General features: G+C 47.8%; 1 protein-coding gene across 5 annotated transcripts in view; it reads right to left on the reverse strand.

Annotated features, from left to right (window-relative positions):
• Window positions 1–27009, reverse strand: part of Srgap3 (SLIT-ROBO Rho GTPase activating protein 3) — a 222170-nt gene that overhangs the window by 86783 nt on the left and 108378 nt on the right. For all 5 annotated transcript variants that reach the window (XM_021189294.2, XM_021189288.2, XM_029535698.1 and 2 more), the window contains exons 2-3: window positions 21730–21922; window positions 8710–8872 (exon numbers count right to left, since the gene is read on the reverse strand). In XM_021189294.2, coding sequence (XP_021044953.1) covers window positions 8710–8872; window positions 21730–21922 — 356 coding nt within the window. The remainder of the gene's footprint in view (window positions 1–8709; window positions 8873–21729; window positions 21923–27009) is intronic.

A 27009-nucleotide genomic window follows, 5' to 3' on the forward strand; every position in this document is an offset into this window, starting at 1 on the left:
GAGGGAGGGAGGGAGGGAGGAAGGAAGATGAGGTTATAAAAAAAAAAAGAAAAGAAAAGAAAAGAAAAGAAAAGAAAAGAAAAGAAAAGAAAAGAAAACAAAGCCACCATCTTTTTGAGCACTTGGTGAGTGTCTTCCTAGGATTTGTTTAACCTGTGCCCCCTGAAGAAAATGTTCCTAGCATCCTGTCCCCAATCTTCCCTCACGTCATTCCTTCTCAAAGGCCAACCAACAACCCTAGGAATCACTAGCATGCACTGATTGCTCACTGTGTACTGGGTGAGCATCTCATCTCGTCTCTTAACCTTGGACCGGCCGTGGGAAGGAGCTGTCCATTAGCTCCACTTTGAAACTAAGAAAGCAGAGTGGACAGCATCAAGCTTCGCCCACGTGGCTGCACGAGGCCGAGGCGGGGCTCAGCTGCAGCGCTGCTCTGCCTCTCTCACTGATCTCTGCTTCTCTTGTTTTCCCAAAGCTCTGTGGATTTGCCAAGGCCAGGTAACAGTCAAGCTCCCCTTCAGGACTAAGACCTTCCTCCTAGGAAATGTTACCCGCGGCTGAAGGAGCCATCTGCCTTCGCAAGCACCCCTGCCTCCCCAGCCCACATTTTTTTGTTTGTTTGTTTGTTTTGTTTTTCGAGACAGGGTTTCTCTGTGTAGCCTTGGCTGTCCTGGAACTCACTTTGTAGACCAGGCTGGCCTCGAACTCAGAAATCCGCCCGCCTCTGCCTCCCGAGTGCTGGGATTAAAGGTGTGCGCCACCACGCCCGGCCAGCCCACACTTCTAGAGACAAGCACCAAGCAATGAATAGTCAGTAGAAGGGTGGAAGGGCCCAACCTCTAAGCACAATGCAGGGGTCTCAGCTTCTCTATGACTGCCACACACTTTGTCCCTGAACGCCCTGCTCCCCATACCTTCTCCAGGTGAGGCCCCAACCTATTCTACACTGTGCCTCTGTCTGAGAGGCAGCTTCCTGCGGAAGCCAAGCTCTGATGAATGTTAACTCTCCAGGTTTACTGCAGCCCTGAACCCCCAATATCATACCTTCTTGAACCTCCCTCTGAGAGAACTTGGGTAGGAGTGATCACCCCTCGCCCCTGCATCCAAACGAACCATTTCTTTGTATCTACTTCAACTTCTATACTACCCTGGGAGCTCCCCAAGAGAGGCCACTGTGTTTGGACTATTTCCGGTCTTGTTCATCACCTGTCTCTGAGTTGGATATGAAACTGAAACTTCCACCTTCTTGAGTTTCCTTTTCTGTAAGATGGGGTGATGGCACTATGTTCCGCTCGGATGTAAAGAATTCAGAGCACATAGACCACTTAGGGTCTTGTATAGACTAAGCACTCACTAATCCTTTCTTTGCTACAATTCCTTATCTGCTGTCATAATAGCACTAGCCTATGAGTACTGAATGACTGGGAAAGCCTGCTGAGGTCTGCCTCACAGGCTGTCTCCCTAGGAGACAGAGGAGGCAGGCTGAGGTCCCTCATCTCTTTGTTCTCCCCGCCCCAATGCATACCTCACTGCTGGACCCTCCAGCTTGCAAACCCTCACTCTCTCCTGCAAGGGAGAAAAAAAAAATGAAAAATAAACTTGGCTTTGAATCCAAGGCCATGGCTGCTTTTGATCTCTGTTACAAAGCAAAGCAATTATCGGACACAAAAGCCTTGATTTATTTATGAAATTCGATGGACATCTTCGAGGCGGGGACGAGAAAACTCACTCAAGAGCAAGTCCTTGTTGCCACACAGTGAATGGCTGCTTTCAAACACCGGCCCCGCAACCGCCCTCTCGGCTCCGCTGAGAGTCTCTCCTCATTAGTGCTTCTTCCAGAATGCCGCAGCTTCCAACAATCAAATTCACATCACGGCCAGGGCACATAATTAAATTCTACAGGCATCGGAGTGCAGAATAATGGACGGCTATTGTTAAGGAAACTGAAGAAAACAGATTGAGGCTGCGGATGGGATGGGCCTCAATACCTAGTCTCAACAACAGACAGGGGTAGAAGGAAAAGAGTGTGACGCACAGTGACCCTCCCAGCTGCTGTACCAAGAAGGGGCAGACTCAGAGCTGGGTCAAATACCTAGGTTTGGGGAAGAATACGCCCTTAGCAGACATGAGTCTCAGTTTCTGTATAACAAGGAGGCTGCACTGGAAGTCCTTCCCTGGCGTGTTTCCACAGTCGGCTGAGAACTGGTTAGAAACACAGATCCCCAGACCTATTAAATCCACAACTGTGATGGTGGAGCCCAGCAATGTGCACCTAGCACACCTTCAGGGGACTCTAACGAAGGCTAGACTGTGACACTCACTGGCAGGCTATGTTGAAGGGTAAGACCTCAAACTCAAAGGCAGGAACGGCCAGGATGATAAAATAAAGGAGTCAACACAACATATTGGACAACATTAGGGAGGTTGGGCAGTGGAAAACACTGTTTGGTTTGCACTTTTGTGAGACAGGGTCTCAAGTAGCTCTGGCCTGTCTAAAGCTCACTGTGTATAGCTGAGGCTGGCCTTGAACTGATTTTCTTGCCTCCATCTCCCAAGTGCTGGGATTATATGTGTGTGTCACCATACCCAGCATGAAATCTCCAAGTTTTAAAATGCAGTGGTTCCTAACCTGTGGGTTGAGACTCGTTTAGGGAGACCACCAGAAAACACATTATGATTCACAAAGTAGCAAAATTACAGTTATGAAGTTGCAACAAAAATAACTTTATGATTGGAGGGTCATCACAACATGAGGAACTCTATTTAAGGGTCGCAGCATTACAAAGGTTGAGTACCACTGTCTTAACGTAATGCGAGCCAAACAGATTATGTTTAAGAGCTGAATTTGACTTAGACTACTGTTTATAACCTCAGTCCTGGTGTTACCTCTGGTCTCTGCCGTGATCTATTCTGTCTACTGAGCTCTTGCCTTTCTTCCGAGATTCCAACTCCCTTTCCCCAATTGGGAGACTCACATTTACCTTCAGCACCAACCTCCCCTTCCTGCCCTAGCCAGTCACCTTCATGTTTAACTCATTCTCAAGTCTCAGCCCCACTTTCTACATCCTAAAGTAAAAGACTCAAACTCAGAGCCAATCAATTGTCACGAGAAGGTATATAGGTTACTTTTCTATTGTCGTGATAAACTACCATGACCAAACAACTTATTGAAAAAAAAAAAAAGGTATTTACTTGGGCTTATGGTTCCAGCAGATTAGCGTCTGCAATGGTGGAGTGAAAGCATGGAGGCAGAAACAGCTGAGAAATCCCATCTTGAACCACAGCAGGAGACAGAGAGTAGGAGCATTTAGAAACCTGGAAGCCTGAACCCAGTAGCACACCTCCTTCAGTAAGGCCACGCTTCCTTTACAAACAACAAGCGACTGGGGACCAGGGCTCAAAACTTAGAGGGAGACATCTCATTCAAATCACCCAAGAAGCCAACACAGGCAAAGACGACATGAAAAAGCTATGATCTGAGCCTTTCCAACAGAAGGAGTTCATGCCTTCTGAAAAAGCTACCTTCTTACTGCCTGACAAGTCCCTTAAGTCATTTGGCCAGAATCTAATTAGATGAAGTTTAAAGGGAACAGGCGCAGAATACAGGCCAGATTTAAAAAAAAAAAAAAAATTGATGCAAAAAAAATCTAGAGGTTTCAGGTGAGACATGATCAGTGAGTTGAAGTGTTGAGACAGCGCGCTCCACTCCAGGCTGGTCAGTCCTTTCTCCTGCATGCTTCTCCCCATGAACTACTACAGGCCAGGGAAACTCAGCACTGCCCATAGTGAGAAGCCTCAGGGGAGACCACAAGCAAATCATAGAGAAGATTCAAGTGAACAGAAATATTTGTCTCCAGGAAGCAAAGACCTGGAGGGACTCTTTTGATTTCTGTCCCCAAGCAATGAACAGGTTTCTGCATTTATTGGATATTTGTAGCCCTCAAGGGTGCCGCCAGAACAAAACTTGTAATATTTCATTTCTGCATCGAAGGACTGTCTATTGATCACAGCTGTCCCCAGACAGACTGAGCAATCCTGAGAGGTAAGATGCATCTTTTGTTGAGGGACATCTAGTTAAGTATGAGAGAAGAACTGGAATAGAGAGGCCAGTGCTCATCTATTATCTGCTGTTTCTCATAAGGACACCCAAACTTTTCTTGGGGAGCCACCCCCACCTAACCTCAGCTCTGTGGATCGGCACCTCTTGCTCCAGAGGTAAGCATCTACCTATACTTAGTCAAGGACAATAGCTTCTTGACCACAGACACAAGGTCATTGGTCATCACATGACTGTGCTGGGCCAATCAGCCCTTCGAAGATCTAATGCTAGATAAAGGGACTTAAAATAGACAAGATATAAGCCTGGAGCTGCTGGGAGCCACCTGGTCATGGGAATGGGACAAACTAACAAAAAAAAAAAAAAGTGTCAATCTTCTAGAAAAATGGGAAACAGATAACAAAGCCACATAGTAGAAACAAAGAGACTATTTTCTGATAATAATTTTTGTGTCCCAAAAGACCCCCATGCCTGAAGCCAAGGTCATCCTGGAAATGCTGAAAAGCCTTTCTTCCCTTGAAGCAGGGTGAACTGTATTTCTGTTGTCCACAGCCATGGTCCTGATCATTTCAGATTGCCTCTAGGATCTCCTTCAGTCCTACTTGGCTCTGACTGAGCCAGATCGCTGCCCTTAAAGCCAGCCAACCACCATGAACTTCCAAATGATTTTCCCTGGTGCTGGGGACTGAGCGCAGGGCTAGTCGTGTATGCTAGTCAAGAATTCAGTCTCTGGACTATATCCCAAGCCCTTCTGATACTGAACTGAGGTGGGAGTGGTGTGGGAGTCACAATCTGTGCTGTCAGGCTCAGCCACCTGCCCTCAACAAAGCAATAAAAAGATCCAAAAAGTGGAAGGCAGAAGCTGGGCAGTGGTGGTGCACACCTTTAATCCCAGCACTTGGGAGGCAGAAGCAGGTGGATTTCTGAGTTTGAGGCCAGCCTGGTCTACAAAATGAGTTCCAGGACAGCCAGGGCTACACAGAGAAACTCTGTCTCAAAAAAACCAAACCAAAACAAAACAAAAAAAGTGGAAAGCAGAAAGAGGAGATTTATTCAATGCTGGCCACTTTTCGAAGAGGGACAAATAGATCCAGAAGAACCCTGGGGTCCCTGAAGTGAGATGGAAATTTAAACAGAGAGCCAAGGCTATGCTGTCCTAGTTAAGGTGTGGTCACACCTACTGACCCATCTTTGTCTGGAATTCAGTTTTATCAAGTTGTTTTATGAAGTTGTGATGAAATCTCTTTCAGGGAGACAAATGTACAGACAGACAAATGTGTGCGTGCATGTGCGCGCACACACACACCCCTTTCCTTTCTACTAACATGAGATTCCTGGAGAAATCCCTGTCTCTGTGGGGTTCATTGTTTCATTGGTCTGATAGACACAAGTATCTCTTTGGAACATGTTTAGTCTGACGGACCACGTATACTCCTTTCGGTTTTTGAGACAGGGTCTCACTAAGTTGACTGGGTTAGCTTTGCATTCACTCTGTGGCAGGAGCTGGCCTTGAACTTGAACTCATGATAGCTCAGCCTCCAGGGCAACTAGACGATGGATCTGCACCAGGAGGTGACGTGGATTTCTGGAATTTGCAGTGCTGCCATTTCTTAGGCCAGAGTCCCCAAGGCTAGGGAGCGGTTCAGTGGTTAAGAGCACTTTCGTCTCTTGCAGAGGATACAGGTTCAGTTCCCAGCACCCACATGAATGCTCGAAACCGTCTGTTAAGCCCGTTCCAGAGAATCTAATTCCCTCTTCTGCCTTCCGCAGGCACTGCATGCACATGGTACACATACACACATGTAGGCTAAACACTTATGCACATAGAACAAAACGTTTAAAAATAACCGAATAAAACCAACGTGGGCAAACAACCAACAACAAAACCCCCAGACTCTCTATGAAAGGAAGCACAGAGGATGATGGGAGAATGTGACTCAAGTTAAACAGCACACTGCTCCATGTGCAGACAGCAGACAGGACAGCAGTTTCAGGCCCACGGGAACCACTCCTGACCTCCTGCGGCTCCACTGCCACAAGACTGGGTGGGTGGTCAGGAAACCCCCACCAAGCACTAGGGCCCCCCGGGATGGCCACATGCCACCATATTAGGCCCCGAATGAGCTTCCGTTTCTTGAGTGGGGTCTCAGCATCATACCTTATGTTGGCACTTGACCTGCCTCCGCTCTTTCAAGTGGTTTCCTCTGTAGACATTGTACCAGACCCACTTCCCAGATGAGAAAACTGAGACTTTAAAGAGACTGGCTAGAGTGGTCAGTGAGACAGTGCAGAGACAGACTCTAAAAGCTCTGTCACACTAACGATAAGGGGTTAAAGTTACATTTGGCCTTTCCTTGAAATGGCTCAAGACTTTGGCCCACCTACATAAAATGGAATGCATCTTCCCATTTGTCCAGAACTTAGTCCAGAAGTGGTTGAGGTAAGTGCAGGAACTCTCCCTTTATAAGGAGCACAGGGCTTAGTTCTAAGTTATGTATAATGTGGACAAAACAAAGGGGCCTCGGTGGGCTAAATCAGCCAGGCACACTTGTCCCTGACACTCTCCCAGCCCACAGGGGCCAGGTCACTTCCTTTGTTCTACAGGACAGGCCTGGTAACAAGGCAGCCAGGAGCTCAGCTGTGGACATTTTTCATTATTTTCCACCCTGTTAACCTCCATCACAAGTCAGGCCGCTGTCAGACTAAATGAGAACTGCAAAGATCTATCTCACTTGTCCCCCCGGCTCAGCTCAGGAAAAAAGAGCCTTCATTTCCTAAAGGCCTTGACGACCCTTTCTCTCTAAGTCATCCCCAACCAGGAAAAGGCTCTGACAGCAGCAGCAGCAGGCGGGGACCAGACCGGGATGAGGACTCCAAACTAGCAGACAGCTAAAGCTTTTCAGCTGGCCCCTGTGAAGCACTGTGGGATTTTTTTTTTCTTGACACTGTATTTACCTTTCTAATTATGTTTGCTTATGCAAATATTAAACTCAGACCACATTTTCTAAACACAGCATCAAGAGGAGATGCGTAGCATATTGTGCATTGGGAGGACACGAGCCAGTGGCTACAGTTCTGTGGGTATCATCCTCAAGACAGACAATCCAAGCTCAGACCTTCCTTAAAGAGGTGATTGTCCTGCAAGTCAGCAGCTTGTGCCCTCGTGTGTCCAGCAATGCTGGGTCAGAAGATCACTAAATTGGTACCTGGGAAGTAGAGCTGAGCTACAGGGTGTTACAATCGCTCCTGGCCTGGGGTCATAGCCAGCTCTGAGCAAGGCCAGAGCAGCCTGTACTGCCAAACCCCTCCAGGGTGTTTCCAAGCCATTTTACAAAAGAGAAACTGAGGCACAGGCAACTTAGGTCAGAAGCCTAAGGATGCATAGGTCACAGGAGAATGAATTATCCCATCTAACAGCAGCTGAGACAGCCAGTGAGCATTTCACACAAGTTGGAAATCGGGGCACAGGCTTAAGTCACAAGCCCGAAGATACACAGGACACACGGGGTTGTTAAAGAGTCACAAGTCCGAAGATACACAGGACACACAGGGTTGTTAAAGGGTGCTACCAAGTTTGTTTGCTTTTCTTAAATGTTAAGGAATCTACTTTCCTACTGAGGTCCTTCCACACAGGATAGAGTGTTTGAACGTCACATGGGCCCCAAGGAGCACCTGACTTCAGCCTTACTCAACAGACTGAGAGGACAAGGCTACATGACACACCCATTTTACAGAAAATCCAGTTCTTCACACATTTACACAGAGCCTCCATTGTGCCAGACATTGTGTCAGAAGCTCCGGACAAAGGCTTCGGGGGACATAAAAAGGGACCGTTCTCTTTACCCTTGGCTCCTGGATAGTTCCCTAGGTAAAAACCTTTCTTTTAGCAATGTCCACCAAAGTGTTCCACCAAAGTCTTCAAAAATGTAAATCAGTGTTCCTATCATTCTCATTGTGGAAACCGATCCTAAGTAACTAGGGATATGGGGAAAAGCTCACAGTGGGGCTTTTTGTAACAGCAGAATAATGGCATTAACCAAAGTGTTCAACAGGAAGAGATCAGGTGCGTAGGCCTGGGTAAGTCACTATAACAAAATGCTATGCAATCATTCAAAACACAAGTAAACGTTTTCAGCGTGGGAAAATTTTGACAGAGAGCATTATATAAGTCTGGTAGGTGACATAAGTAGGCAGCAATATCAAATATGTGGTATGATCTTACACAGGGGGAAATGTGTATGCATTCCAGAAAGTATACAAATTATAAACATGCAAGGAAATGAATTTGTACAGGTATACATAATCTCTTAAAATCTCAAAGTGATTGACTGATAAAATTTCTGCTCATTTCCATTTTGGGGCCCACATCTACCTCCATTTTCCCAGATTGCCCATAATACATGTATACTGCACACTTAGGCACCTAAAGGTGTTTACTCCTGTGGCCACGGGTGCTAAGGTGGCTGAGCACACACAGTCTTTCAAAGGCAAATGCAGAGGTCACATCTGAGCCATGACAGCACAGTGAAGCCCTTGTAGTATTCAACACAAGCCTTCCTGGTCCCTTGTGCCCAAATGACATCTCACCATGACAGTAGACTATTGTCATGGCTGGTCTGGGAAAGAGACCCAGAGCAGATAGGGCAACTCACCTTTTTGAAGAGTCTGATGACATCTTCACTGATCTGGGAAAGGCGCACGATGACATTGTTCATGAAGATGTCGTTGAGGGTGGCATGGTCTCGGCTCTCCCGCCGAGTCTGATGCAGTACCAGATACCAACAGTTCACGGGCGAGAGGAGGTATTGATCCTTCCTGTGGGAACCAAGACAGCTCAGGTTGGCTTCCTGTCAGTTCACCTGGTTACTCACTCTTGAGTCTCACAGTCACCATCAAAGTCAATCTTCTTACACCTACAGTATAGAACTACAGAAACAGGCCAGAGAACTAAGGTGATATTCCACGGTTATAGAGCGTGCTGGCCTTGGGTCTCTGACTCTGTCTATGCCCTGAGCCATCTATGCTTCCTCTGAAGGTGGCATCTGCCATGCACCCTTCCCTTTTCAGGGAAGAATACCTCTGAATATTTTATGGTCTCTTAGGTCTGTGCAGTGGAAAACACACACACACACACACACACACACACACACAAAATTTCCTCGCCTCTAACCTGTCTACATTAACCCAGAGAGTCCCCTGGAATCTTAACACTTTTGTCCTTCCCTAAAGAGCTCCTGACCTCCTAGAAACCACTGTGACAATGACAACCTTGTTAGAGTTGGCCCAAAGGGCTCAGGTTCTGGGTGTGGTAAGAGGGGCAAAGGAAGACACTGGTACCTACAGGACAAAAAAGCTTTTGTCCTATAGTGGCTGATGGATTCTCAGACTGACTCTGGCTGGACATTATGCTAAAATGGGATGTCACACTGTGATCCCCTGGAAACAGAAGTTCATTCTGCAGCCTTAGGCCTGGAGATCTGGGTTTTAAGAAGGCCTCCGGGTACTCTAGTATAAGCTGGAGTCTAACAGAAAACCCCTCTGTCTCAACCTTCTCAGAGATTCCTCTGTGGGCTGAGGAGAAGGCACATATACTTTTCTGTAAGAAGAAAGGCAAAAGGCTAAACTCAAATGCAGTCAAGGACACCATCTTAAACCTAGGTGGGGCGTTTGTGTTCTCCAAGCCTGAATCTTGTTCTTGCTGTGCTTTCTAGTGTGGAAAGGCTAAGGCCCATCACTAGCTCCAGAGACGTCCCCCCCCCCCAACCCCACCTTGTTCTGCCTCTGTCCTGAAGGACAGGCTCCTTAGGGAGCTAGTTAAGGAAATGCAGCCACTGTGGCCAAAGCTGCTGAGGAAGGCAACTCCTACTGTGACTGCACCTCCTCACCAGGGCGCCCCCCCCAGGGGTGTTGTAAAGAACTGTCCCAGGGGGTTCTGGGGATGCTCCTCCCTCACCACCACCAACACCCCCCCACCCACACCGGCTTCTGGAAGTTTAGAAGGCAAGAAAACCATTTAACTTCACAGGTATTTTTTTTTCCTTCTATCACCAAATAGGCTGAAAATCTAGGCAGCAAACATTTGGAAGAAGAGATAGAGGCGGTGGTCAGACCAGCAGCACTAACTTGACCTGGGAATAGTGGGAAGTACACATTGTCAGGAAGGATACTTGACTATCTGAGGAAACATGAAGAAGATGGAATACTAAAGATTTGTCCTTTGCTGGTCACTGGAAAGATCTGTTAAAATTCAGTGCCAGCTAGGATCCCAGTGTATTAACTCCATAGCGGCTCCTGGGTGAGCTGTGATTATCAATAGGCCAGGGGCTCCTTGTCAAGAGGCTGAGACAATAGATAGATAGATAGATAGATAGATAGATAGATAGATAGATAGATAGATAGATAGATAGATGATAGATGGATGGAAGGAAAGAAAGAAAGAAAGAAAGAAAGAAAGAAAGAAAGAAAGAAAGAAAGAAAGAAAGAAAGAAAAGAAGGAAAGAAAAGAATTGAAGAGGGGTGGTGTGTAAGTCAACGATGCAGACACACACAGAGCAGTCTCCAGAGGAACTCCATCCTGCTGGAGTTGCAAGAAGCCCAGGCGCGCTCCTCCTATGCGCTTGTACGCCAGTCTCTTCTGTTTCCACGCCAGGTTCTTCCTGCTGGGACATGCACACGGGACCCTCTCTCTACCTGGACCATACTTTACACCTCCTTCTTCCCTAACTGCCTCCTCTACTTCCTGTTAAGTATAGCTCAAATGACATTTGCTCCTCGGAGAGCAGTCCCCTGGCCATGTCTGAGCACAGCAGATTTCGATGCCCTCTCTGGCCTGCAACCCTGGCATTGCGCTGCATGCAGCCTGTTGAAAGTACAGACTGTCAGAGGCATTCGTCAGAAACCCTGGGGTTTGGCCTGGCACCCCTGCTTCACAATCCCTCCTGGGGACTCGGACGCATGTTCGAGAAGTTCTATGCTAAAGTTTAGACCTGAGTATTTCCCGGGGGTGCGGGGTCGTGCATTAAACACTTGGTTCCCAAAGTGGTGCTTTTAGGAGATGGGAACATCTATAAGAGGTGGAGGGCCTTTAATTCACTGAAATCGCAGCCTCGTGAAACCGCAGTTCCTTTTTCTTCCTCTTCTTCACTTCCCAGGGGCTATCAGCTCTGCTGTGCCACCCATCCACACCATGATATGCTATGCCCTACACACACACACACACACACACACACAAGACCTGAAAGCCTAATTACAAACTGAATCCTACAAGACTGTGAGCCGAAAGAGAACTCTTTTCTTCATAAATTATCTCCTGGGATGTCTTACAGTTCCAGGAAGCTGCCTGATACATGCTGCCTTGAATTCCATGCCCCACCCCTCACCTTCCTGAGAGCTCTCAGAGCACAGGCAACGTTTCCATTGTACTCACTGTGCTCAGGGCCCAGCAAGGTGCTGGTTACCACAGAACATATGTTGCAGAAGAACGACCCTTGAGAAAAGTTCTCGTTTATACTGGGTCATTGAAGGTCAAGTATGGAGTCTCCAATCAGAAGTGTGAGAGTGCGTGCATGTGTGTGTGTGTGTGTGTGTGTGTGTGTGTGTGTGTGTGTGAGTGAGTGAGAGAGAGAGAGAGAGAGAGAGAGAGAGAGAAAGACAGAGACAGAGACAGAGAGACAGAGAGACAGAGAGACAGAGAGACAGAGACAGAGAGAGAAACAGAGAGACATAGAGAGAAACAGAGAAAAACAGGCAGACAGACAGGCAGACAGACAGAATAATAAATTCTCTCAGGAAGCCCCAAATTCTGAGAATGCTACTAGAGGACCATTGACAATGAGGCTGGAAAGACAAGCTAGAGGCCTGATTGCAGCAGATGTAGAGTGTCAGGTCAAAGCAGTTGGAGCCCTGCCACCCAGGACACAGAGGTTTGAGCCCATGTTACACACTAGAATAGCCTCGGGAACTTATGAAAGTACCAGGGCAAAGTGAATTCAGTGCTCTAGGGTGCAGCTTAATGTTGGTGTTCTAAAATGCTCTACATTTTACTCTGTAGTCAGAGTTGAGAATTCCTGTTCCAGGATGTAGGAAGTCACAGAGGTTATTTACAAGTACAACCAATGTATGTTTTGGAAAAAAAATCCCTGAGAGAAAATTGGATGGTGTGTAGGGTGGGTGGACATAATGGATAGACAGATGAGTGGGGTAGATGTGTAGGTAGGTGGCTGGCTGGAGTAGATACATGGATAGAGGGGTGGGTGGATGGATGGATAGATGGATGGATGGATGGATGGATGGATGTGATGGATGGATAGATGGATGGATGGATGGATGGATGGATGGATGGATGGATGGATGGAAGATACAGATGATGAGTGGATAGATGGACGAGCAGGTGGGTAAGTGTGGACATAAACAAACAGGAGCACCACTCATGAAGGAATCCTAGTCCAGTAGAGGGAGATGGTGAATGCTGGGTGGTGGCACTGGGACCACAGAGGTCCAGACAAACACTCTTCGGCAGGGACCATTTCATCCTGAAGAACTGCTGGAAACGGGAGTGGGAATCGGAGAGAATGGTGGCTCTGAGATTTGGCTTTCAGGCAACTGGGAGGAAGCCAAAGACACAGACTATGGAGCACTGCAGAGAAGGAAGCAGGTTTGGGCAGGGAAGACATCCCATCTCGCTTCCTACTGCTTTCTGGGTGGTGATAGAAATGAAAGGATTAAAGGAGAGATGCCATAATTGAGCTGTTACTGAAATTGCTTCAGGGGCTTAGCTCAATCTGGGATGCAAGAACTGAACAGCATCTGGGGAATTAAATGTGTAAAAATTACGGACGTTTCAGAGGGAAGCAAAAAGGCGAGTGATTATGAAAGAACTCAGAAGTGCAAGATTGACTTTAATGATGGCCTTTAATTAGGTTGCCTGGCCAGAACAAAATGGTAGAGGACAGGCAGAAAGAACAGAACCTGTGGGGCCGGGAGGTGGCACAGCCCAAGGCTTGATTGTGGAAGAGTGTAGGGGGGGGGGGAAGGGCAGGAATCGGGGGTGAGATGTAGCAGCAGCTAACTTGTGGGTACATGCATTTATGTGTTCACATGTGAGTGCATGCATTTTGCACATGTTCACATGCACTAGCTCATCCAGGTGCTGTGTGTGTAGAAGCTCAAATTCTCTTGTGAGTCCTCTGCCTGAGCCTTCCACTCAGTAAGAAAAATATACCATAGACAGAAGATGCTGCTGCAGCCTCATTAATGTATGCATGGGAAAGAGGCTGCAGAGCCTCCCCATACCAGATCCAGAAGTAGGGTGCTCATTGCTATCTTCTTTCAGAAAGCACTTTCTAGACGGGGGATCAAAGGCTAGAGCAGACATTCCTAAGACAGAGTCTTCTGGGTAGAGAAATATGACCAAAGGGCCAGCCAAAAGGAGAAAAGGGCATGCTGGTTAGCTGATGGGCAGCTGAGGGGTCCTATGTGATGCTCTGGTGTGAGACCCAGGGTGACAAATTGTGCCTGGTGAATCTGGTGAATAAGGCAGAGACCAACAGCAAAAGACCTTTAAGTATCATTAGAGAGTCTGAGCTTCATCCTGAAGTCATCAGGGAGCCATAGAAGGAGCTAACGTTTTAAAAAAAAAAAAAAAAAAAAAAGTAAAGGTATGAACTGTCCATAGTGGGACCCTGAGAGGACAGGGGGTGACATCCAGGGTCAAGGGAGAAATTGAGGGATTCAGGGCCTGGGTAGTGACTGAACTTAGGAGGCCAACTGGACAGGTTTAGGATGGGAGCCGAGGAGGAGGAGGAATCCAGCATGACACCCGTTTTCTGGCTGGGCACCCAGGGAACTAGCAATAGCCTTTGGGGAATGAAGAAAGGGTTAGAGGTTTGGCTGGGAAGGGAAACCAACCCCTCCCCCAGCGTCTGACAAGGCTGCAATCAGAGAGCCAACTCTCCCCACTCCCATGACGAGGAACAAGGCAGGGACAGGCAGGGGGAGCGAACCTATCGCTTCTGAGCAGCATACCCACTCTGAAGCCCCGCCAAGCATGGCAAACAGCTAGCTCTGTCTTCCCATCTCCCCCCTGTCCTTTGGCTGCACACATGTGTGGGGCCCCACTCACGCCAACTCAACGCTGGGCACAGTGACTTGAATGAGAAATGTCCTCTGTAGGTTCCTCTATCTGGACCCTTGGTCCCTGGTTAGGTGCTTTCTGGAGAGGTGCATCCTAGCTAGTGAAGAAGCATCATTGGGCACAGGCTTTGGGGGTGTAGTCTCACCCCACTTCCAGCTCTCACTCTTCATGTTTGTGATTGAAAACGTGACCTGCTAGCTTTCTGCTATGGTTGTCTGCTGCCTCGGCTCCTCAGCCACGATGGACTCCCCTCTGGAACCCTAAGCCAACAAAATGAACTTTTTCTTCCCTGAGTCTCTTTTAGTCATGGCATCTAACACAGCAACCAAAAGCAACAACTACACCAGGTGAGCTGTCCACAGCCAGGATTAGAGTTGGAGCTAGTCATTCTGTAGAAGGATACCAAGCCCTCACCACCACCTCAGTGGGCCACCAATAAGAGCCACCAAGGGGAAACAAAAAGACACCTGGCCCTGGGAGGCGTCCTCTCCTATGCCTACCTTCTATGGATGCAACCAGGTAAAGGTTGCCTATGCTTGTGGCCTAACTATTCAAACCATGTCACTAAACACAAGAAAAGAGCTCTCTGGTTATTATTCAGTGGCTCATCTGCGCAACACCCTTATGATGGGCAATCTGTAGGGCCAGGCTCAAGAGGGCCTTGAGCGTGTGTGTTCTCCACACAGTAGACAGTGCGCTGAGGGAAGACAGTCACTGGACACGTCCCAGATGAGTGTAGAACTAGATGGTCAGAAAGTGCTAGAATGAAGGGGCATGCTGTGCCATAGGGGCTCAGAGCAGGGGTCTTGAGACCTGACTTCGAGGTTCACTGAAGTGTCTATGAGGAGAGAGGTAAGGTGGGCTTCTAAGAAGAATTAGAGGTGGCAAAGGGAACGTACTTGAAGGGTGGCCTTCCTGAGGGGCAAGGAGTTGGGCGCATACATTTAAGGGACTAAGTAAAGACAAGCGAAGTAGAAGAAGCAAGATACATAGGGGTGGAAGTGGTGGATAGTGAGACTGGAGAATCTGCAGGGCAGCCGGGTCCTGGATGCCTGCCGCCTCATCCCAAGTACCATCCGCATTATAGGGACTGCAGAAATCAATATACAGAGCGCAGGTGACAGGTGAGGGTGGAGCACCAGGAACCTGAGTGTCCACTTTCCTTTTCCTGAGGCCACACGTTCTTTTATTTTTTTTTTTCAAAATGGCGCCCAGGGCTGATCTCTAGCTCACTCTGCTACCTTACCCTGCTGCAGGCCCCATTTTAGAAGACATTAAAATGAAGTGAGCCAGCCTTCCCTCATCTCAGGCACACTAACTCTTCTGCTTTTCTCATCTTGCCTCAAAGCCTTTCCCCGGCAGGCAGAAGCTGCTGAGCTAGGACATAAGAGCAGAACTACCGCAGATGTATATATTTTCTTCTTTATGGCTAGAAACTAGCAGGGAGCATTTCTGGTGAGTCACAGCTTGCTCGCTTTCTTTGGCTAAGAAAGGTGGGAATGAGGTTCCAAGAGACTGAAGCTGGAGAGGCCAAGCCTTGCCAAGCTGGTGAGTTAGGAAAATGTAATTAGCAGCAATCTAGCTCTGCCAGCTTCCCGGCTGGGGGCTGGAAAATTCCGCTTAGCAAACAAAACCCAGATCCAAGCCTGCAGAACCCAGGAGGCACGTGGATCTAAACCCAGTGTCCTGGGATCTTGGGATCTGGAGAGGATAAACCCCTGAACCTGACACCCTCTTCAGGCACCAGATCCCCATCTTCAACCAAGTCCTGAAATGAAAACCTCTGTCCCATTAGGAAACATCTGGGCAACCTCGCTATCTCCTCCCATACGGACCTCCATGCTTTGGTTTAACTGACAAGAAAATGGACATGACGTGGTGTATACAGAACCAAGCTAAAGAAGGGCCTACCGAAGGTTCTCTGACCAGCTATTTCACCCTTCAACTGTGGGTCCTGAGAACCCCACTGTGTCTGCCCTTCAAGCCCCTTCTCTGTCCCTTGGAGACTATGACACATGCCCTGACTTTCCATGTCCCACCCGAATACTTAGACGCATGAGCTAAAGGAAGATGGATGAATTTGCAAAGTAGAAGGTCCTATATCATCCTTAAAGTCCACCTACCTATTCTAACTACCTGAGTGGATGGAGACAGAACTGAACTCCTACATAAATATCGCTCTTTAAAGCTACCCATCATCCTTAATACAAAAAGAGTGCTATTGGCACATAGATGAAATATATGTACGTACACACACACACACAAACCCACAACCTGGTGAATCATTTGATGATTACGATCTCTGGTGATTCCAGGGAATGTGTGTGGGAGTCATGAGAACCACGAGGAAAACTAAGAAGAGGAGAAGGCGCTGTAGCCATCACCAAGAGCCTCAAGTGCCCCACCATGGAAGAGAAAGGAACATTGTGGTGATGAAAGGTGGAAAGTGGAGGATACAGAAGGTGGAACGCAGTGGATGATGGAAGAGGGAAAGTGGATGATAGAGAAGAAGAAAATAATGGCGGTGGAGGATGGAAGGTGGAAGACAGAAACTAGATGTAATGCAAAGTAGCTGTGCTGGAAAACAGATGGCAGGAGATACAGGCAACAAGGGGATGGATGAGCCAAGAGAAGGTGGAAGGTGGATGGTGTACAGAAAAGAAGATGGCGGTTGAAAGGTAGAGACAGTGGAGGTGATGAAAGGTGGAGAATGGAAGGGGAGGTGACACAGTGGAGAAGACAGAGGTGCAGGAAAGTAAGAGAGGTGTCTGAGATGATGGGAGGTGGACAAGGACAATAGGAAGTACCTGTGATAGCCACTGGAGTTGACAGAAGCTGGAGGTGGGAGATAAAGGTGAGGGAAGATAATAATTTTCCATAGGGAATGGGAAACGGACCACAGCGTGAGTTGATGCTGACATCAGGATTATGGCATCCCCAAATCCAGGCTCAGTATCTGCCCTTCGTTTTAAATATATGTGTGCACACGTGCATGCACGTGTGTGCCTGAGTGTGTGCGTGTGCATGTGTGTGGGGGGTGTGGTGGGGGTGGGTGTGTATGGATGTGGGGGGGTATGTGGGTGTGTAGGTGTAGAACAGCAGGACTCCTACTCTTTCTCTACACTTTACTCCCCTGAGGCAAGGTCTCTCGCTGAACCTTGATCTAGGTTGACAAGCAGCCCCAGTGATCCTCCTGCCTCCACCCTCTCTGTAGCTCTGTTACACGCATGTGCAACTGCACCTGGTCTCTATGTGGGCTTTGTGAATTTGAGCTCAGGTCTTCATGCTGGAACAGTGATCCACAGAGTCGTCTCCCCAGTCTGCCGTCTTTTTCTGAAGGTATTTTATAAGGAACTTTCCCTCGCCATGGTTTTCTTTCTGTAAATGCTTGCCGTAAATAGAAGGTAACGGAGAAAGGTGATGTAAGGGAGACAGACAAACAGCATTATGTATTCTTGGGCTGGAGCTGAAATCTGAGGTTTGCTGGATTAGAGAGGCGTTACTAGTGCAGGGCATCAAGGAGACTTTCTTTACAAGGCTGAAGAGAATTTAAGTTATGACTTGGAGAGCCAGTGAACCTTCCGTTCTGCATTGTGTATGACAGAGAAGAGACCGAGAGACACGGAGGCAGACATAACCACAAAGAGACAGAGAGATAAGAAATGGCCTCCTTGCTTTTAAGTACCTAAGTGGATGAAGGTGGCAGTCCAGATCTAAAATCTGTATGGTTCCTTGCAAACCTGACCTGAGCTCTGTGAGACCCACGACTAGCCAAGCCAGACCAGAGGCTTTTCACAAGAGCCTTTCGCAGAGCCTGATGCCCACACAGGTCAGATAGGTGACTCTCAGCAAGCACTAACCCAGGCAGAGAGCTGAGGTATGGATCTGCTATATGGCAGCCCAGCCAGAGGCGCTTTTGCATTTGGAGTCCGGCAATCCAGGATTCAAAGCCTGCCTGAACTCTCTGCAACTATAGCTGTATCCTAGGCAAACTAATTTCTCTAAACCTTATTAGTGTCAACTAGGAAAATACAGAAGTATCTGTCCTGCATGTCACAACATCTGTCATGTAGGTGGCATAAGATGGCTGCTATTCACCTGGGAGAGCACATAGCACAAGGTAAGGTAGGTGCGAGGGAACCTGGAACGGCTATTGCAATGATTCTGGCTATCAAGAAGTCATAACGATCAATAGAGACACAAGTCCAACCTGAGGGCTTCCTCACCCCTTCTGCCCAGACCTCTTCACCCTGGATCCTCTACACACCAGTTTCAAATTACACATTGTAAAAAAAAAAAAAAAAAAAAAAAAAAAAAGTTTCTCTGACCAGCAATAACCTGGAAGGCTAAATCTCAACTAGTCTATCATTTTTAGAGACACACTACAGCTGTGAAAACCATGACACTTTCCCCCCCCCCCAATAAAAAGCAGTTTCTTGGAAATGAAGCCAGTTGTTCTCTGGGACCCTCTCTCTCCCCACTGCTCTGTGAAGCTGGAAGACACTCCCAACTGTTCTGGCACTGAGGATCTCCATAGACTATTATGTGGTATCGAGCCAAGCACCGCCCAGCTCTCCCCAAACTCTGGCTTTTCCCCCAAATATTTCTAGTGTGCTTGAACAGAATTCCCTGCTGCTTTCCTCTATGGTCTGCAGCATCGCTTAACCCTGGACAGAGGACTGTCATGAAGCATATTCTCCACCTCCCCCGAAAGGCAAGAACTACCCCGAACCAAAGGACTAGGACTAAGAGGGGCCCCAAGTGCAGAGCACTATTTGAGAAGAATGTCATTGCACTTAGGAGTTGTGCACAGCAGAGCTTTGTAACTGGGATGCTGGGGAGAGCTAGTTTGTAAAGTATAACTACTTATCTTGGGGAGGGGCAAGTCTATAGCCAGAGAGCTTTCAGATGGAAGACAGCAGGCTTACTTAGCACAAACCTCTCACTCAGCCTTCCACGCTGTGCTGGCACACTGAGCATGGTGGCATATGCCTTTACTCCCAGCCCCCAAGAGTCAGAAGTGTGTGAATCTCTGAGTTCAAGGCCAGCCTTGATTACATAGTGAGTTCCAGAATAGTCACTGATTCCCAAATACAGAATTGGTCACAGAAATTCTCTCTCTCTGCAGACCTAGCCAACTTGTTTGGGCCAGGCCACTCATCTACCTGAGAAGCAAGGTCAGGCCCCTATATGCTGCCCTCCATAGCATCTTCCTCTTCAGGGAATGCTCCTGGTTCCAGGCCATCAGAAGAAGCCAGGCTCTTCCAGGCCTGCTACAGAAAGGGCAAGACTGTGACATGTATGCTGGTGACAAGGAAGGCCAGCACAGCCTATGAGAAGACTGAGAACTATTTGTCATCTAGAAAACCATCAAAGTGGTTGGTCACTAGAACCCCCAGAGCTCCAGAGCTACCGATGAAGAGGTTGGACGAGCCCTCAGACTCTGCATTTTGGACAAGCATCTATGTGGCCACGCCTTATACACTATCCCTTTGGTGGTCCCCATTCTCCAGATAGAAGTCAAGTCCACATTGTCTTCACCACAACGAAGCACCAAATGGTTTCATCAATCTGAGGCCATCTCCCCTCCATGGCAACTCTAACTACCACTGGACATTTATTCAGTCAACATTTGTACCAACCATGGGTCACGCCTTCCACTAGGTACTAGAAACCTCATTCACCAGTCACCCTCTCTGTCATTTCAGTTTTTGAAACCCAGTGCATATCCACAAGGGATAGACCAAGGCCTCACCCAGCGTACTAGCTCTGTGTCGTTCCCATTACACATCCCTCCCATCTCAGGTCAGAGAAGGACAGCAATCTGGAACCACTCCTGCTCTACAAATGTTCAACCGTCCCCAGGGGAGACCTGAGAGCCAGCATGAGGCCCTCTGAAGGTCAGAGAACGACTTGTGAGAGGTTAGCGCTCTCCTTCTACCATATGGGCTCTGGGAATCAAAGTCAAGTTGTCAGGCTTGGCAGCAAGCCCCATAGCCTGTTAGGCCACCATGACGGCCCTTAGTCCTTTCTTTAAATCGAGTGCCACATGGAACTCACCCCGGCTAACTCTGGCCCTAAATTTAGCACCTTCCACAGCTGTAAACATCCCCAAAGCCCGGGGAAATTGGGAAAAGCCTGGGTCTTAGGAGGAAGTGATCCATAGCACAAAAGGAAACCCCTGACCTAGTGCTGGAGGACATGAGGTGCTGTCCCGGGTCTGTCCCTAACCAGTTGTCCTACCTTCAGCAAATCAATTCCCACTCTGAACCAATTCTCCCAAGTGAACTGCACAGACCAAGAATTACTAATTCCACTCTCCGGTCTTTCCTTTTTCTTCCCTTTCCCTCCTCCCGTCTCCTTCCTCAGTCCTGTTCACAATATCCAATCTCTTTCCTCAGCTAGTCTTCCTGCAATGACAGTAAAACAAGCCCCAGGACTCTCCTTCAGCCTTGAAAAGCAACCTAGCAATTTGGGAACCCTTAAGTGAAAAATCTATGGGACAGCCTGATTTCTTGGGGCATCCAGGCTGAAGGACCAGAGCCCGGCACAGACCCCATGAATAGACGTGGTACCCTAGGGTCAAAGGTGTGTCAGCCTGTCCAGAGAACTCAACTTCCAAAAGCCATCAGGGCTGGTCCATCACATTAGCATCTTGTAGAGGGTCCACCCCAGCTGCATTGGCTTGGGTGACCCCCTAATTAGACTTTCATAGTGTGGCGAATAGCCCACTTGGCCTGATTGCCATCTGGGGCTCCCATCCATCTGGTGGCTGCGTTAATGAACCCTTGAGGAGCTAGTAGGGCTCATTACAGACAAGGTGAGGGAATAAGGGATCCCTGTGTCCTCGAGGCCTGCCCTCTTCCCTCTCCCCCAGGCTCTCGCTTAGGATGTGAGGGGCTGCTTTCAAATCAAGAGGAAGTGAGAGCAAGTGATGAGACCCGCTGTGCACACCCCCAGTGGACAGTTCCAGCAACAACTCAGAGTGTAAGGAGAGGTCTTCAAACCTGCCAGGTCAGAAAGAGAGCCTTGGGACCCAGAGCTCAGGGTGTGAGCAGTTAAGATAGGAGGGCCTCTGTGTTTTAAATCATAAGGTAGGAAAGTGTTTAAGTACTGAGGTCCTCCAGCACAGCAAGGAAGAGGGATATCTGTGGACCAGGTCCGTGAGAAGACATTCTAAGGACATGGTGGGCGAGCTGGTACACAAGTAAAACCCAACTAGATAAAGCCAGGATGTGCTGAGAGGAGGTACTGAGTCTCGGCTGGGCATAAACGAACGCAGCTCCAAGTCACTCATCTCCTGTCTACAGCATCCTTCGGCATGGAAGCCATCTCTACCTTTACATGATACATGAGAACAACTAGCTCCTGGAGGCAAGAGGAAGCTGCAGCACCCTTTCCGGACTTAGCAGGACCTTACAGGTCAAGGTCCAGACCTGACTTCCTCCTCCAGTTTTGGCCTCCTTCACCAATTGCATCTGCCAACAACCCTCTTGCCCAGAGCCACCTCCCATCCCAGGACCCGCAGCCAATTTCTCACTTGAACTGGTGCTCCCGGGAGCTGCGAATCTTAGAGGAGAAGCGCTCGGCCAGCTTCTCCAGGCTGCGGGAATACTCCAGCTCGATCTCAGCTTTCCTGCGGAAGAACTCCTGCAAGTCTTGCAGCAGCTGCAGCCGCGACTCTGACTGCTGCTCCAGGCATTTGAACTGCTCCACCAGCTGCGTGCGGATCTCTGTGGGAGGCAAGAAACTGAACATCAGGGAATGGGGGAGACAGCAGTGGGCCCACACCCCCCAGAGCCCAGCCAGAGCCCCAGTTTTGCTATGCTGAGATTTGGCATGGCCTTTCTGCTAGACAGCCTAACCTACGGTTTTCCAGACTCCAGTCACCCCAAGACGTGCTGATGTTTCTGACTATTGCTCAGGCCACTGGCAACATTGTTAGTCCACATGACTGGAGGATTGACTAACTTTCCTCAGGGTAATCAGTTTGCTTAGACAAAGACACTATATAGCAAGCTCCAGAAAAGGGAGAGGGGTGCTTACAGCCTGGATACCAGAAATACGTTCTATGAAAACAACAGTTTTTAAATCCTACTTACATATTACAACTAGGGCTCATGTCCACCCCATATGCTCTCCAGTTCTGCCAGACAATGAAACTCTTTTCCCACCTCACTCCTTTCAATGGTCCTGTTCTCTATTTCCTGAAGAAAAACTAAGGATGTGTTCATTCAGAGTCTAACTATGATGGAAGTACCCAAAATGGCAAAAATGTCTGGGTGTCCCAAAAAGAACAATTTCAAATATTGATGTTAGAAAACCTTCCTCGAACCAGGCCTGGTGGCTCATGCCTTTAATCCCAGCATATGGAAGGCAGAGGCAGACAGATCTCTGTGAGTTCAAGTCCAGCCTGGTCTACAAAACAAGTTCCAGAACAGCCAGGGCTACACAGAGGAACCCTGTCTTGAAAAACAAACTCCATTAAGAGGAGTGAAGTGGGAGAGAGAGAGAGAGAGAGAGAGAGAACCTTCCTAGATTCAAAGAACTACAACCCCTCTGCATTCAAATAAATAAATAGTAAGTAAGTAAATAAAATATAACTTCAAAAGTCTAAATGTCTTTTCAATTTATATATAGATTAAAAAGAAATATAATCAATTTATAAATTTTCAGTATAAAACAATATTAAGACAAAATTTTAAAGAAATTGACGGGAATTATGGATTTAGAAAGATAAAATGATATGAAGAGTTTTAGGTTCTCTCCGATGGACAATTGAGAATACTGACATACTGTAGAATTCTCCCTATGCTATGTCCTGACAATTCCACTCCCTGATAAATACCCCCAAAATGTTAGTGTTTATGTCCAATAATGAAGCATTAGAAGTAACTCCAAAAGTCCAATAAGAATGGGAGTGGTGTTCTCAAGTGAGATTGTTGAGGGGAATGCTACACAGTGAGAACGTAGGGCTGCGTACAGCATAGTGGTGAAAGGCAAGGACCTTGCATTTACTGAATCAGTCGAGAAAAATGAAACCAGGAAAAGTGGTTTACAGCGTTAGAGAGAGAAGTCATCATCTTTAGAGGGATGCTGACTCAGAGGAACTCAAGGTTGTCTTCTGGGGTCTGAGCATGCCCACACTCCCTGGTCTGAGCAGTACATGGGTCCGATGAATGGAGCTGCGCCCCATCTGTACATTCTTCTAGATTATGTAAGAGTTCATGAAAAGGCAACTTTTTTTAATTGCAATGCTACTGAGCTTTGGTTTGCTCTACTTTGAAGAGAATAGTGTAATGTTATTCTAAAATGTTAATTTTTAAAACATGGCAGAAATACATCCTCTGTTAACTACTTCCCTTTAGACAGAAACATTTTATATGTCAACTAGAACTGTAGAACAGCAGAGACTTTTGGGTTCACCCTGAGGGTAGACAGCAGGAGGCCCACACTGCTGCTCTGTAGCTCTGGCAGGCGGCCTGGAGGGCCCACTGGCTCCACCACCATCCCCAGTGCACCATGGGACGCCTGGATTCACAGACTGCCAGGACTGGTTTTGGATGATGGTTGTTACCATTCTTGTAAGCCCTATCGGAGGTCCCTACAAATGAAATCCAAGCTCTGAGTATGGGCTCTCAGCACAAAACGGGTCCATCAGGAGAGCAGTACCTGTCCAGCAGCCCACAAAGCCTCCGAACGTGAGGATCTCATGTGACACACAGGCACACATAAAAACACACAGAAAAACGTAAAGTGCATACACAGGACCACAGTCCATGCCACATATGCAGCATGCCACATAGCGGTTAGATAACCACACACTCTTCACCAACCTCACATCCCAGACACATTTAGGCAAAAGTCACATGGCTACGCATGCCATGCATGCACACACACACACACATATACACACATATACACATGTCACATTTACATACATACTCATGTATGTAATATATGTATGTAATATATGTATGTAAATATATGTGCATACATGTATTTATGTATGTGTACCATGCATATACGTGGTACACATACATAAATACGTGTACACACATATACCACATGCATACACATACACATACCACATGTACACATATATTCACATGCCCCACATATACATACACATATATGCTCACCATGGACACTTGGTGTGGCTCTCACTCACTATCAGGTTTTACGCACATACACATAGACTGTGGCTCTTGCTCACCGTCAGTTTCTATGGAAGATGCATGGAGGCTTTGTGTAAACTAAGCTCAGAGGTTTGGTGAAGGTCACATTATACTCTATGAACTGTCATCCACCGCACAGGCATGTGCATAGGCCCGTGTGTGTAAATGGATGAAATGTCATCGCACACCTAGCCACGACAATCTCTTTTGCATATTCCCCTACCAACATCCAGACCCTCCCCTGTTAGAATTATCTCGATGATGCTTTCATTTCAAGGGCTCATGGTCTGTAGGTTGCTTCTCGCGTGTCAGCCACAGACCATCCCTAGAAGGAGAATAACTGGTATCCCCAGCTTCACCCCTGTAAGTGAGGGGGTGGTGGCTCAGAGGATACTATCAGGATATGGTCCTAAAAGGAAAGCCAAGCTAGGAATCAAACTCACGTCCCTCTCAGAAGGTGACAATACAGCTTTGGACACCACACACCACAATAGACTGGACTCCACTAAGAGCTCGGTGTCTTTCCTGTTAAAACAAAACAGAGGGCAGCCCGCTTCTAAGTCCTCCATCTTCCTCCCCAGTGTCCTCTGCCTAACACGATGCCCCTTATTAGAACGGCTGCAGGGCAGAGTCGGCTTGCCAGCGTTCTCATGTTTTAGCGGAAAGCTCATAAATCATCCTGTAATGACAGGAGACAGTCTGGAAGGGGCAGAGACACCTCCCCCCAATGCACACAGCCAGCAGGAGCCTCCAAAGCACAGCACACAGGAAACCTTCTGAGTCTGGTGAACTGGAAGTCAAGGTGTCTAGCAATCAGGGACCTCCCTCCCATTCCCCTCTGCTGCCTGTCCCTGCTCAGGAACCCCCGGGGGAGTTGGTTCCCAGTCTCCTGATTTCTGTGTCCCCTCCACAAGGCTGCTAGGCGCTTTCCTTCTTGAAGATTTCAAAGAGGGAAAAATCAAATTAATTCAGATGGAGCGGCTCCTCAGGCACAGCCTTGTGCAGTACATGTCCCCCCCCCCCACACACACACACACCCGCTGAGGGAAGGCATCCAACCAAAGCCTGGCACAGTGAGATAGAAAAACAAAGGGGGTGAGGCAGGGAGAGGGAGGGAGGGCTTGGGAAGTTGGGACCGGCTTTGACCTCAGACCCTCTAGGCTGGAGACAACGCCCCTGACCACTCAGTACTGCCTTCTGGCTCTACACTCAGGGATGTGAAGCTCAGAGAAGAGGCAAGACTAGTCCTACAGCCCCAGGTCTCTGGACTCCCCTGATACACTTCTCAGTAGCTCTCACTGCTTACAGGGTAAAGGCCCCATGTCTCTCGCATTCAGTGCCTAAGAATCCACAGCCTCCCTACCTAGTCATGTTCCAGCTCATACTCCAGCCACAGTCTCACCAAAGCTGCCACCCACAGCAATAACCAGGCCCACGCACCGTGTCATAACCACAGCCTCCTAGGCAGAAGAAGATCCACAGGATTAGGAATTCTAGTTTTTCTTAATGATTTAACAACATTGGAGTGAATTCAGGTTTGCCCAAAGCCTGAACAGAAGACACAGAGGGTGCCCTTCCCCCCACTCCCCCAGCCCCTGCACCGTTTCTCTTCTCCATGATATTTTTACTGGCCCACTACACTTGTTACCACAGAAGAACTACTCCAGATACACTCTCGCTCTGAGCCCTTATTTTACTTTGAGGTTCTCTCTTGGTGCTGTCTTCTGAAGGTTCAGACAAGGCCGTAATTGACAGGGTCGCCATTATCACTCCATGCAGCACAGTTTCGTGGCCCTCAGAGTCCCCTGTGGTTTGCCTACTCATCACCCTTCCTGCCCCTCTTCCTGTGCCCATCCTGTCCTCTCAGCGCCCCCTGTATGTTTTCCTGTCTCCCCAGTCTTACATTCCCCAGAGTGTCTAGAGCTGGGCCCTCTCAGCGGGCAGCCCTCCTGAACAGCTCTGCCTCTCTGCAACGCATTTACAATGTTCCCATGTCATTTTGTAACTTGGCAGTTCAGTTCTTTTATCATAGAATAAGATTCCAATGTACAGGTTTTGTTTATTTGCTTATTGGCTGAAGGCCTCATTGAGGGCTTCCTACTGTGGGCAACTATGAGAGAGCCTTCACAAAACCCTGAAGGAAAGTGTTCGAATTATAAACACATCTTCAATTCATCTGGACAAAATATCATTTCAAAAAAAAAAAAAAAAAAGTGATTCATAAGGGTGCACACCTTTGATCCGAGCACCGAGGAAACAAAGGCAGGCCTACCTCTGTGTGTTTAAAGCCAGACTGACCTACGGAGCAAGTTTCAGCCCAGCACAGTGAAACTCTGCCTCAAAACAAAACAAAACAAAAACAAAAACAGAATGAAAACAGCCAAAAACCAGAAAAAGAAAAAAAATCATTTTTTTGAGAATTGTTTAGGTTTGTAAGGAGAAAAAAAAAAGGAATCTCACATTTTTGGGTTAATTTCTTTCATATATTTGAGTGTTTTGCCTGCATTTATATATGTGCACCACGTGCGTGTCTGCTGCCTGCCCACAGAGGTCAGAAGAAAGCAATGGATCCCTGGGAACCAGAGCTACAGTTGGTTGTGAGACCCCATATGGTGCTAGCAGCAGAACCCGGGTCCTCTGCA

Source organism: Mus pahari, chromosome 2 (assembly GCF_900095145.1).
Source record: "Mus pahari chromosome 2, PAHARI_EIJ_v1.1, whole genome shotgun sequence".
Taxonomy (NCBI): Eukaryota; Metazoa; Chordata; class Mammalia; order Rodentia; family Muridae; genus Mus; species Mus pahari.